Source organism: Chinchilla lanigera, unplaced genomic scaffold (assembly GCF_000276665.1).
Source record: "Chinchilla lanigera isolate Chin_1 unplaced genomic scaffold, ChiLan1.0 scaffold00066, whole genome shotgun sequence".
NCBI classification, from domain to species: Eukaryota; Metazoa; Chordata; class Mammalia; order Rodentia; family Chinchillidae; genus Chinchilla; species Chinchilla lanigera.
The window spans coordinates 2,347,537-2,360,357 of NW_004955467.1; the positions used below are offsets into that span (position 1 = coordinate 2,347,537).

At 37.1% G+C, this 12,821-nt stretch overlaps 1 protein-coding gene across 1 annotated transcript in view; it reads left to right on the forward strand.

The window, feature by feature from the left end:
• The first annotated feature begins 459 nt into the window (after positions 1–459).
• Tekt3 (tektin 3) overlaps positions 460–12,821 on the forward strand; it is a 33,351-nt gene continuing 20,989 nt past the window's right edge. The window contains exons 1-3 of the mRNA XM_005399332.2: positions 460–595; positions 8,367–8,974; positions 11,778–11,861. Coding sequence (XP_005399389.1) covers positions 8,372–8,974; positions 11,778–11,861 — 687 coding nt within the window. The 5' untranslated portion in view covers positions 460–595; positions 8,367–8,371. The remainder of the gene's footprint in view (positions 596–8,366; positions 8,975–11,777; positions 11,862–12,821) is intronic.

Consider the following 12,821-nt stretch of genomic DNA (forward strand, 5'->3'; position numbering starts at 1 on the left):
GGGAAGAAGGGGAGGGGAAAAGGAGGAGAGAACTAAGCTTTTTCCTCCGAAGAAGGAGGAGAGGATTACTAGGTAATCCCCCAAAGGAGAAGCTCTGCTGGACAGAACTGGAGCATAAAAGTGGAGGTTACCCGGGACAGGTTCTTAACATCCCACGCACATGGTGGTCCTTACAATAGCTACCGAGTTCTTTGCAGATGAAAGAGCTCAGAATCAGGTGCTGCAAGAGAGGCGGGAGAATCACCATGGTCTCCCACTTGGGGTGTTCCTCACTCCTTTACTCTCAGACCCAGCTTGTCTTCCGTGGATCGCAGTTACTAAGCGGCAGAGCGTCCATGGCAACCGCCTCCTGAGAGGTTCTCCTACAGCCTAGCAACTCCCGCCTTCTGCCTCTTCTCCAACGGACCTATCGGCTCTTGGCCAGCGGGTCGAGGCAGCCGCTGAGTGGTCCGCGGGAGCTGACGTCACAGATGAGAAAGGCGGGGTTGGGGAAGGGGAGGTCTGAGTCCGACCTACCCTGGGTGGTGGTGGCGGGTCTGCGACCCTTCGCTCTCGCCGCCCTCTGCCCCGCCCCTCGCCAGGCCCCCGCGGACAGGTGAGTGTTCTGGGTGACACCTACCTGCTGCCGGGATGACCCCGCAGAGTCCCCCCCCCACACCTCACCAAGCGGGACTCCAGCGTCTGTGCTCAGAATCCGGAAGGTCGCAGAAACCCTGCACGGCCCTTCGCTTCCTTCTCAGTCTCACTCATTCTCAAACGAACCCTGCAAACCCACGGGCGTCTCCTATCTGTCTCTGTCCCGCGTAGTTTGCCTTTCTGATACCTTTCCGAGGTCGGTAGTTATGTCACAGGTGGAGCCAGGAAAGGGCGACCAGACCCCCGCGTGTCCATAGCTCGTATTTCTCTCAGCGTCCAGTCTGTCCACCCGGGTGTGGGTCGCCCCAGCGCTGGCCGCTTTTGCCCCTGCGTCATTAGGCCAGACTTCCAGCTGCAGCCCGGGCAGGACGAGCGTCCCTGAAACTCGCCCCAGCCAGGTGTCCTCTCCCTGGCCAGGAGGTTCCTGGTGTGTTGGCGGTGTAGACCAAGCCCCTGTATATTTCCTTCTGGACGCTTCTGTTGTTGTAGACAGTTTAGACATGGCTACAATTATTCACCTAGTCATTTTGGAAAAAAAGAAAACAAATAGTTTTGTTAATAGACAAAGTGCTTTGAGGTATTAGGGACAATATTTTTCTTTTTGTAAAATGAAACAGCAACATAAGCAGAGTGAAAAAAGCATCCATGCATCCAGTCCTAAATTAAAAACAAAACAAGACAAAACAACTAAACCACATAAAAACCTAATCCTTAGCCCAGGGCCTTTTACAGTAGCCCTTGGAGACCGGAAACCCTTCCCTCCTTCCCCATTGTACTCCACATGCCAGAATTTAACGTTTATTTATACTCCATATTTTCTACTTTTATTATATATTTGTACCAAAACTGACACATATTATTTTAAAGTTGATATGGTACTATTGGTGCCATACACGTTCTAGGGGTCTAGGTCATTCATTTTCACTATGGTGTGGTAATTCTTTAATTAATTAATTAATTTATACTGAAGGTTTATTATTTTCTGAAGGTTTATTATTTTTCTGAAGGTTTATTATTTTCTGAAGGTTTATTATTTTTCTGAGTTTTATTTATTTATTTATTTATTTAATTAATTTTGTCTTTTTGAGGCAGGGTCTCGCTATGCAGTTTAGGCTGGCCTTGAGCTCACTTTGTAGCCCAGGCTGGTCTTGAACTCACAACGATCCTCCTGCCTCACCCTCCAGGCGTGTGCCACCATGCCCTGCCTAAGTTTTATTTTGTAATTCTTGTATAAAATTATCACAAATTGGGCTGGGGATGTAGTTTAGTGGTGCAGTGCCTGCCTGGCAAGCGCAAGGCCCTGAGTTTGATTCCCAGTACCAAAAAAGAAAATAGTAAAAAAAAGACCAAAAAAAAATTATCACAAATTATGTACACCTCATCCTATTTGTGGACTAGATATTCCCTTTAGAAAAATGTGAGAAGTATTCATATACATTCTTATTACATACATAGTATCCTGGTATCCGTCAAGGATTAGTGTAGCTGACTTACAGGGAATGTGCCCTTTCAAGTTTACTAGATACTGCTACAGAGCAATCCAATCCATAGTAATCTACACACCATCAATGTGTAACTCCTTTCCCAACAGTTTTTAACGGAATAAAGGTATTGTTCAACTCTGCCTGTGTTTTTATTTAATGTATGTATAAAGAGAAATTACCAAGGCTTTGAAACCCGGTGTCATTTCTTGTACGTCTCTACTTATTAATGCACTGATGACAGTGTTTTAGTCCTACTTCAGTTTGAAACTGAGTACTCCAGTGGACAGAAACAAAAGAAGAGAGTTGTATGTGAGCTTTTCAAGCCTATCCCTGCCATGATGCAGAGGAAGGTTGTGGGTTAAGTTTGGTAAACTTTCTGTACTTGTGTCTTCTGCAGAAAATGATCTATTGGTTTTTATACTTTCAAGTAGTTATAATCCTAAAGTCTTGCATAAATGTGCTAATGAAATACGTTCATTAAACTCAAGGCTGTCTGTGTTTTGAATTGCGATGGAGTGGAGCTTTCCAAAGCTTACAACCTCTGTGAGACCGATTCTGTATTCACTATGTTAATATTTACAGAAGACAACTCTAGTACTTTTTCAGTGTGTAAATACCTGTTGACTACACCTTAAGTGAATGTAGTCAAACATTGTGTTTGCCTTTGTAGCACATTCCTCATTTCTTAAAATGCTTTTTGGTCATCATGACTAATAGTATAATAAAAAGCAATCACATGGTCTAGGGGATGGATTTTTTCCATAGATATTTTCAATAACTTCTTAAAAATAAATTTACTTGGAAATATAGCTATAAAATTAATTAGTGATCTTAGTATGTGCTACACATACCGTTTTAGGAAGTGTCTGAGTAATAATTTAGAGAAGATTTAAACACTGTAAAACACACATCGCAAAATTAAGCCATTGACTTTTAAAAACTGAAGAATTATTTCTTTCTGAAAAGTTTGGTAAAATTTTAAGTTATATTCACTTAAAGACATTTTGTCATTTCCTATATGATTTTTTTTTTCATTGATTCATGAGATATTTGGAACTATGTTGTTTAATTTTCTACTATTTGGAAATTTTCCAAATATCTTCCTATTATTGATTTATAATTTAATTCTGATATATTAAAAAATACGTACTTTGATTTCAGTGTTTTATGATGACTGACACTTGTTTTATGATGCATGATAGGGTTTTCATTGGTGAATGTTCTTTGTGTAGGGGAGAACGGCGTCAAATCTGCTGTTTGGGGTGTAGTGTCATATAGATGCAAATTAGGTTCAGATAGTCGTAATGTCATTTAAATATTCTCTATATTAACCATCTTCTGCCTACTTTTTCTATAAATTACTGATGGAAGAGTGTTTAAATATCCAACTATTATTGCTGGTTTGTCTGTTTCTCATTAGTTTTGCCAATCTTTATGTTATATATTTAAAGTTAAGATTGTTATATCTTCAAATGAGCCCTTTATCCTCTTTATCTCTAATACTATTTCTTGTTCTGAGGTGTACTTGTTTTGATATTAATTATGGCCACTTCAGTGTTTTTTGATTAGTGTTTACACATATATTTTCATATTTTAAACACCTGTCTTTTTTATTTAAAGTAGGAATTTTTAGACAATATAGAATATGATGTGATTATTTAAAAATCATTCTGAAAATCTATGTCTTTCTATTGGATTATTTTGATAAATCTGTCATTTTGTTTGGCTTGTTAGGTAGAACTCTTTCATTTCCCCTTAGAGATTGCTTCTGGTCAGCAGTTAAAAAACTTTTTGGTGTTTGGGCCAGAATCCTTTTATAAAATATTAAAGCCGCAAAGACCTTGCATGTATGTCATTATACTATCAGTCTTTACTATATTAGAAGTTAAATTTTCTAATTAATTAGAAGTTAAAATTTAAAAGTTAAAAATAGGAAGTCTTCTAAAAATAACAATGTAGTATGTACTATCATAAATAGCATTTTTATTTTTCAAAACAAAAAACCTGAAAAGAATGTTATTATTTTACATTTTTGCCAGAATTCTTTAATTTCTTGTTTAGTAGCTGAGTTTCCATATGTTCTTCATTTAGTCTGTTCTGACAGTACGTATCATGTCACCTCAGGGAAACTCCATTGTAAGTTTGCGAGAGAATGAAGGCAAAAGAGGCAAATAACATCTGAGTATGAAAATAATTTTGATGGTTTCACTTTGGAAAGGTCTTAGGCAACCCAGGGATCCTTAGATTAGAGCTTGACAAGTGTTATTCTAAAGTTTAAAAAATACATTTTTAACTTATAAGATATGTTTAATTAACATTATATGATTTCAGTTATAAGACCCTTATAATAACAAAATTCCACCTAAGCCCCCCATCATTTGTGCTATGGTTAACTTACAATTTACTTCCATTTTATAAATCCCACAATAAATTGTTGTTTTTACTTTCAGCAATTCTCTTCCAGAGATTTGAAAGTGGGAAAGAATTCTAAAAAATATTAGTACAAATGCTTACCATTTCTGACATTCTTCATTTCTTTGTGTGGATCCAAGTTTCCATCTGGTATAATTTCCTTTTGCCTGAAGAATTTCCTTTAACAATTCTTTTATTGCAGGTCTGCCAATGATGAATTCTTTTTATTTTTGTTTTAAAATATTTCATTTTGCCTTTTTTGAAGGATATTTTCCTGAATATTGAATTATAGGCACGTACTTTCTATTAGCCCTTTGACAGTGTTAGGGCTGGGTGTGCAGCTCAGTGGTAGCATGCTAGCCTACTGTGTTGGATCCCTACTACCGCTAGAAAGTTGTGCTACAGGTTGTGTTCTGGGTTGGATAGCTCCTGACAGTAACTCTACACTAATTTATCTTTGTTCTTTCTAGTTTAAGGTGTCTTCTTACCCTAATTTTAAGGTTTTCTTATTATCACTGGTTTATACCCACTTGATTTTGATGAGGTGGGGAGTGTAGCAGTAGGCTGTGTGTGTGTGTGTGTGTGTGTGTGTGTGTGTGTGTGTATTTATCCCCTTGGAGTTCATGGAGCTTCTTAGACCTGAGTATTCTAGTTTTCATCACATTTTGAAAATATTCAGTTGGTATTTCTTGAAAAATATTTTGTCCCTCACTTTTTTTTCAGTTAAAAAAATTTGTGCACTTTAGTTGGTTAAACTGGAGTTTACTAATCTTTATTTCTCCAATATCTAGTCTGCTGTTCATCCCATCTAGTAAAATTCTATAAATATATATTAAAATAGTGTATATTGTATGTTTTATCTTTAAAGTTTCATTTGATTTTTCTTTTAATCTTTTACATCTCTCTTCCTGGTGTTCATGAATCAAATACTTGAGCATAGTTTGGTGGTCCCATCATCTCTGCTATTTCTAGGCTTGTTTCTATTGACTGCTTTTTCCTAATTATGGGTCATATTTTTCTTCTTCTTGGTATGTTTGACATCTTTTGACTGGGTGCTGGACATTATGATGTTACATAGCCGAGTATTTTGATAGTTTAATGTCCTTGAGACCTGTCTTATGGCTTTGCCTGAATAAGTCTTCAGTATCTTCACTCCAGGGACAGTTTAACCCTTACTTAAATGTGTGGCTCTTCTGAGGTCTCCACTGAATGCTCCAAGTCATCAGCATTGACTGTACAATCTGGTTAGTCTGACTCTCTACCCTCTATGAAGTCTAGAAATTGTTCCCTTAATAAGTCTACTAGCACTCGTTGCCAAAGTTTGTGAAGGGTCTGGCATTATGTGTGTATTCTATTACTCAGCAAAGACTCCAGTGGCTCCCTATGTAGATTTCTGGAGCTCTTTGCAATGCCTTGCTGATTTTACTGTAGCAGTGTGCTTCACAACTTCTAGCAGTGACAGCCTCTCCAAATTCTGATAAGTTTCTCAACTTACAAAGCCTGCAAGGCTCTCTTCTGTTTTTTCCACTGTGATCTGGAAATTGCCTCCAGGCTCAGTGCCAGGACAATAAGAGGGCTCATCGCATTTATTTCTGCTCTCTCAGTGAACCCCGCCCAGTGCTGCCTGTTGCCCGCTGTGTGAGAGCAGTTGTTTCATGTATTTGGCCTAGGTTTTTAGATGCAAGAGGCTGAGTCGTCGTTAGTCCCTCATGGGTGGCAGTATATTTTCAGTTTTCAAATGTGTTTTAGGCCGTGACAGCCTTGGTTTTCCTGACAAATAATAAAAAAAATATATGATAGTGGAATATTTTAGCAAAACATCATGATGTGATGTTTTTCATACAGTCTTCCTGAATAACTTTCAAAGATGTTGGCTAGAGTCAGAGCTCCAGTTGTGGCTGTAAAATGTTGTTTCTGCTGGTGAAATTTGTCTCCCATATGTGAAAACTCTACTTTTGTGAATTCTAAATAACTGATTCTATGCTTCAGATTTCAGATTCTAGGCCATATCTCATCCCTAATTGAAAACAATCTCTAAATGCTTTAAAAACCTTTACAAATTTTTCTCAGTCCAAATGCCTCATCTGACTTATGAACTTGACTCTTTATATATTAGCCTTGGAGTAGAAGCTTCATGGTTCAATGGTTAGGATGTCTCAAGATACCAGTCTAATAGGCTTAGAATTCTGTGGTCAAAGGCCCAAGTGAGCCATTGGATTTGGGATCCCTTATTGTAAAGAATTAACCAAAGTAAAATAGTAGTCCATACTCACTTGAAACTTCTTGCTAGGAGAAAAATAGTTTATTTCTAAATTTGATCTGAAGATAGGGTTCAAAATAAGGGAAACTTAAGGATTGGAATTTGCCTTTGAAAAATCCATATTTACAGTTTTAGTAAAAAGAGAAGTAGAGAACTGTAATTGTTTACTGAGGTTTTTTTGTTTTTTCACTGTCATTCTCTAAGGTTGGCTAATAGCATAAAGTACTTGGAGCAATAGGACAGAAGGATATAGAAAAAAAAGGCTCTAGGGCCATGTGGGTCATTGCCATGTGGTCTGAGTGGACTTTGACTTGGACGTAGATCCACAAAGAGATTATTTAGTAGTTTGGTCACCAAAGGCTTCAAGAAATGGCTCTTTAATTAATTACTGAAGTATGTTTTTCTTTTTTTCTTAGCAGATCATAGAATTAGTGCTGATTTTATTTTTTCTTTTCAGTAAATAGATCCATAGACATTAATCTCCAGATAATGATACTTAAATTATGAAAAGTATGTCATTGTCTGTGGCATCCTTAGTTTTCTGGAATAGTAATGAGCAAAATTTCCAGACAGTGGAACTGGTAAAAATGATGGAATAATGTATGTGTTCTAAAAGGAGAAAGGTACACTATATATATATATATATATTTAAACTATTGTAGAATGATATGTGCAATGATTAGGGTTAAATTTTTATATTTAAAATGGCATATAGGTAGATGTCTGTGGTACATATTTAATAATATATGTCTGTGTATTAATAAGAAAATGTCTGAGAAGTTACAACTGCTATTAAACTATGCATAATCAGTGTCTACTTTTAAGGAATTTACCTTTAAGGGATAAGGGATATTAATCTTTCACTATATATACTACTCTGAATTAGTAATTAAAAATTAACATTTATGCACTGTATACCAAATGCTGTGCTATGCATTATAGTCCTTGCATTCTTGTGGCTGCACCAAAATTTCTATATTAGAGGTGGCAGGTTGCCAGGAGAGGAGACCAAGTACTTGCTCTAATCTGCGTTTGCACACTAGCCACACCATTGTTACTCAGATTGTGTGTTTATTTAAGATAACACAGTAGGGTTACTGGAGTGTTGCCAAGGAACCTTTTGTTAATGCTGCTTAGAACATTTCAAAAAGGAAGTAATATTATTTCCTATTATTGATAGATGAAGCAACTGAGGCACAGAGAGGTTAAGTAATTTGCCCTATGTCGTATAGCTAGTAAATAACAGGGCTAAGATTTGAATCCCTCTTTGTTAAACTCTACATAGTTCAGGCTCTTGATTTGAATTTGTTACAATAAGACATTATTAACTCTCAGTTTTAAAAATTCAAAAATTAAGGTGGTTGTTTTAAAGAAATATGACCTTAAAACATTCTAGAGACATAGAGGTGAAAATAATTTTTTGAAATAGATAATCACTGGGAAGTATGGATAACAAGTTAGAACAAATGTCTAACTAATGAACAGGCAACTAATACTAAGTCATATGTGTTCTTGTATTTGTATCTTTTGTGATAATATTGTATGTGACTGTCTATTTTTCCTTTTTTTAACAGGAAGGATGAACAAATCATGTTTGAGCACCATGGAGCCTTTAGGCTCCACTTTACCGTCAACCTATGCCCACCCCGCACCAACACCGACCAAATTTCTCCCAGCCATTGGTACCATGGCATCGAGCTATAGGGATCGCTTTCCCCATTACAATATGACCCATAGCTTGAGCCTTCCTTGGAGACCAAGCACGTACTACAAAGTGGCTTCCAACTTGCCGACCTTGGGCCCATACTGCACCAGGTCTCAGAGGGTGCGCGAGAGCACCATGCTTCCCTTTGTTTCCAACAGAACCACCCTCTTCACCAGATACACTCCTGATGATTGGTACAGGTCCAATCTAACCAACTACCAAGAGTCTAATACTTCCCGACATAATTCAGAGAGGCTCAGAGTGGATACATCTCGCCTTATTCAGGACAAATATCAACAAACAAGAAAGACTCAGGCAGACTCTACCCAAAATTTGGGAGAACGTGTCAATGACATAGGGTTTTGGAAATCTGAAATCACTCATGAGTTGGATGAAATGATTGGAGAGACAAATGCACTTACTGATATTAAGCAAAGATTAGAGAGGGCTTTAATGGAGACAGAAGCCCCTCTGCAGGTAAACTTGGGAGCTGATGACAAAAGGAACTGCATTTTGATTACTATAGCTCACTGGTTGGGCTTCTGAAGTTATTTATATGTAGAATTATGTTCTATTTAACCTGTAGAAGCAACCCCTATCATTACATATGTACTGGTTTTAGTTATGGCAGAATCATTGCCATGTTTGTATAGTACACAGAACAACCACTTTAAGAATTCTGATTTAAAAGAAAATTAAGGAGATACCATTAAGACACATAATTTTAAAGTGAACATCTCTCTCTCTCTCTCTCTCTCTCTCTCTCTCTCTCTCTCTCTCTCTTGAACTCAGGGCCTTTCACGCTAAGCTGCATCCCAGCTTTTAATATTTTTCAAGTGTATTTTAATTTATTTTTAAAAATATAAGAAGTACTGGGAATTGAACACAAGGGCTTCACACAAAGCTACATCTCTAGCCTTTTTAAAAAAAATATTTTTGAGACGTGGTTTTGCTAAGCCATTAAGTTGCCTAGGCTGGGCTCAAACTTTCTGTCCTTCCACCTCAGCCTGTAGGGCTGGTGGGATTAAAGGCCGGCACCTGCTTATCTCTTAAAAAGGTGGCATGGTCTCTGCTGGCTCTAGATTAAGATGAAAAAAAAAACATTTAAAAAAAATCCCTGTAGTTTTTCATCATGAAATGCAGCTGTGTATGTTGTGGTTTTGGTTCAGGGCACAGAGTATCAAATGAGAGCATTTTAGGAGTGAGTTTTATAGAATAGACCAAGGGAACCGAGGTAATGCCAACAGCCGTGGCAGCAGAGGCAGCATTTAGTTAGTTGTTGACCTCTGACCAGGTTCTGAGTAGCCCCGAATCACCTCTGACTCCTGAGCCACCTGATGTGGCCTCCGGCCCTATTTTGCCCTTCACCACTCAAAAGAAACATTCTGTATTTAAAGATGTGCGAATATATAAATTATTTGAGAAGTTGTAAATATTTTGATGAACATAGCTAACACTATTTACGTTTATGTTTGCCTGAGTTGTCTGCTGTGTGATAAATGTTGGCACTAGGTCTTTACCATGGCATCTACCAGAAAAGTTTAGAGAACCAGGGAACTGGAAGGTAGTGGCTTGAACTGACTAGTCTTTTCTGCACAGTGTCACTTCTTGTCCCACTCCTCCCTACTGACCACAGATGCACATGCAATCCCCAGAATCTTAGCAAAGGTTGATAGTACACGGGTGCTATATTTTAAAAGTATCAGAGTTAGAAGGCCTCTTATACTTTCCTTGAACCTCCACTCATTTTGAGGATTACTGGTTTGTTTTATAGCATAGCATATCCCACATTACCTTCAAGAATCCAGTATCCTTGAGACAACAGCTCTTTCCCCTCATGGAGGAGATTTGGTTTCTTCTCTTAGTATTTTCAGTGATGCCTACTTTCAGGGACATGGCTCTAATTTCAATTCTTTTCTGTAATTTTTGTTTACACATTCTTGTGCCGGAACATTTACTCCCAACACAGGATCAGAAACTCCTGTTTAAGTTTAGAGAAAGTCACATCCACAGATACATCTCAAAAGAGAAAATACAGATGATCAACTAATGTAAGGAAAAATGTAAAACTTAAGAAAATAACGCCAATAAAATTGATCAGGTAGACTTTGGCCTCTCAAATTTGCAATAACAAAACCTCGTAACAGCTAGGATTGGCAAAAGAGTGAAAAATGTGTACTTTCATATATTACTGATGGGATGATGAATTAATAGAAATTTCCTGGAAAGTAATTCTGTAATATGTAATGAAGAAATCAGAGTTCCCTTTGACACATTGATTTCTCTTCTAATAAGTATAAATTGTACTATCAAAATTTAGAGAGTCATTCAAAGATATTTAATGATACTATATCTGGATTATAGTTTAGATACTCTTACATTTATGCTTTTAAAAAATTTAACATTATATAGTAGCCCTGTGTCATGAAATAGTTTTTGAAAAAACCATTTTAACAGCTACATAATGTTTTTTCATACGTATTTTATTGTTAGCAATCTAAGCTATTTTCCATTAGCATCATTAACATACTCTATCTCAAAGAATATTTCATGACTCAGATCTACTATTTATTGTCATTTTGAAAAGCATAATGTGAAAATGTAAGGACATCATTCCCTTCATTTTGTTAAAGCAAGAAAACAAAACAATGATAGTATGGGTAGGTCATATTTTCTCTATTTTTTTCGCCTGAATAGACAAAAGCATATCCTTTTTATAATTGGTAAAATAATACAGGACACTTTAAAGAGAAGCACTTGGAGGGCTGGGGATTTAGCTCAGCGGCAAAGTGCCTGCCTGGCAAGCGCAAGGTCGTGAGTTTGATTCCCGGTATTGGGGAAAAAAAAAAAAAAAATGCCAAAAAGAATCACTTGGAATTTTGGCTATGCAAATATTCAGATGTCCTGAAAGAAAACCATTCATTTCTTCCTTATTCTTCTCAGTAGAAAATATTTGGAAGTAATAATTTATTATTGAACTGTTGCTCTTGAATAAACTGCCAAGTAATTTTATCAAGTGTTAATTTGCAGAGAGCAAGTTGATACTGTTTGTTTTATTTTATCAACTTTCCAAATGAGGGCTTTTTCCAAGCTATGCTGGAGCTCCAACTCTTTACTTTTTAACTAGCAGCAAAGATATATTTAGTTGTCATGGTATTTCTCATACTAAATTTCCATGAAATGGTTTGAGAAGTTGGTATTAGGAATACTTACTGACTTATTTGTGAGATAACTATCAGTCCATTTGTATTTATGCATTTTATTATTTGTGGGTCTGTAGATTGCCCGAGAATGCTTATTTCACCGAGAGAAGAGAATGGGAATTGACCTAGTTCATGATCAAGTTGAAACGGAACTGCTCACGGTAAATATGCGGGAAATGCTTTAATGATGAAAATCTTCCCATTTACATTGTGCCTTTTCAGTGCTCCATTGCTTTAAGAATGATAAGTGGAAGTTTTTTCTTTGCCATTTCCTTTCCTCTACTATGTGGTTCTCCAGGAGAAATCTGAATTGACATAATACACTCAGGAAATTTTAGCCACTCCTTGGAGACTGCAATCTACTCTGTAAAAGATGTGGTCCTTATTGTTGCAGACGTGATTAGAATAGGAAATCCTGAGTGAAATAGCACTGCAGTCAGTGATGGGCCCCTGCGCTGCTGTTTCTTAATTCTCAGCTTCTGGTGAATCTTGTAATTCTTAAAAAAATCTTTTGTCTACTTTGTCATCTAAATGGCAAGGAATTTACAGATTTGTTCCCTAGCCGGTTGTTGTCACTGCTCCTGAGGTGTTCCACCGGAAGTAAATTGTAGGCCAGTTCTAAAAGCTTAAGTTTGCTCGCGAATATGCTGTGCTATTTTTAACAGCGGTTTTGAAACTCGGATCCCTTTAGTGTTTCTGTTATTCCTAGAGTGGTCCTCAAACCTGCCTGCACATTATAGTCACCTGGTGAGAATTCGAAAGCATCAGTGACTGGGATTCTGATTCAAGTCAGGAATGGGGGCAGGAATTGCTATTTTAAAAATATTCCTTTGGTAATCTTAATAAACCAGCAGGTATAAAAACATTGGCTTCATAAATATGAAATATTATGGAAGGAAATTTAAAACGAAATGTTTATGGGTTATAAGACTTAATTGTGTTAAAATGACAATACTTCCCAAACTGATACATATATCACTGCCATTTTAATACAATTCCTGTCAAAATTCCAGCTGACTTCCAAATGGAAATTGATAAATGGATCCTAAAATTCACATGGCAATCCAAGGAATACAAAATAGCCAAAATAATACTGGAACAAAAAGAAAAGAGTCACACTT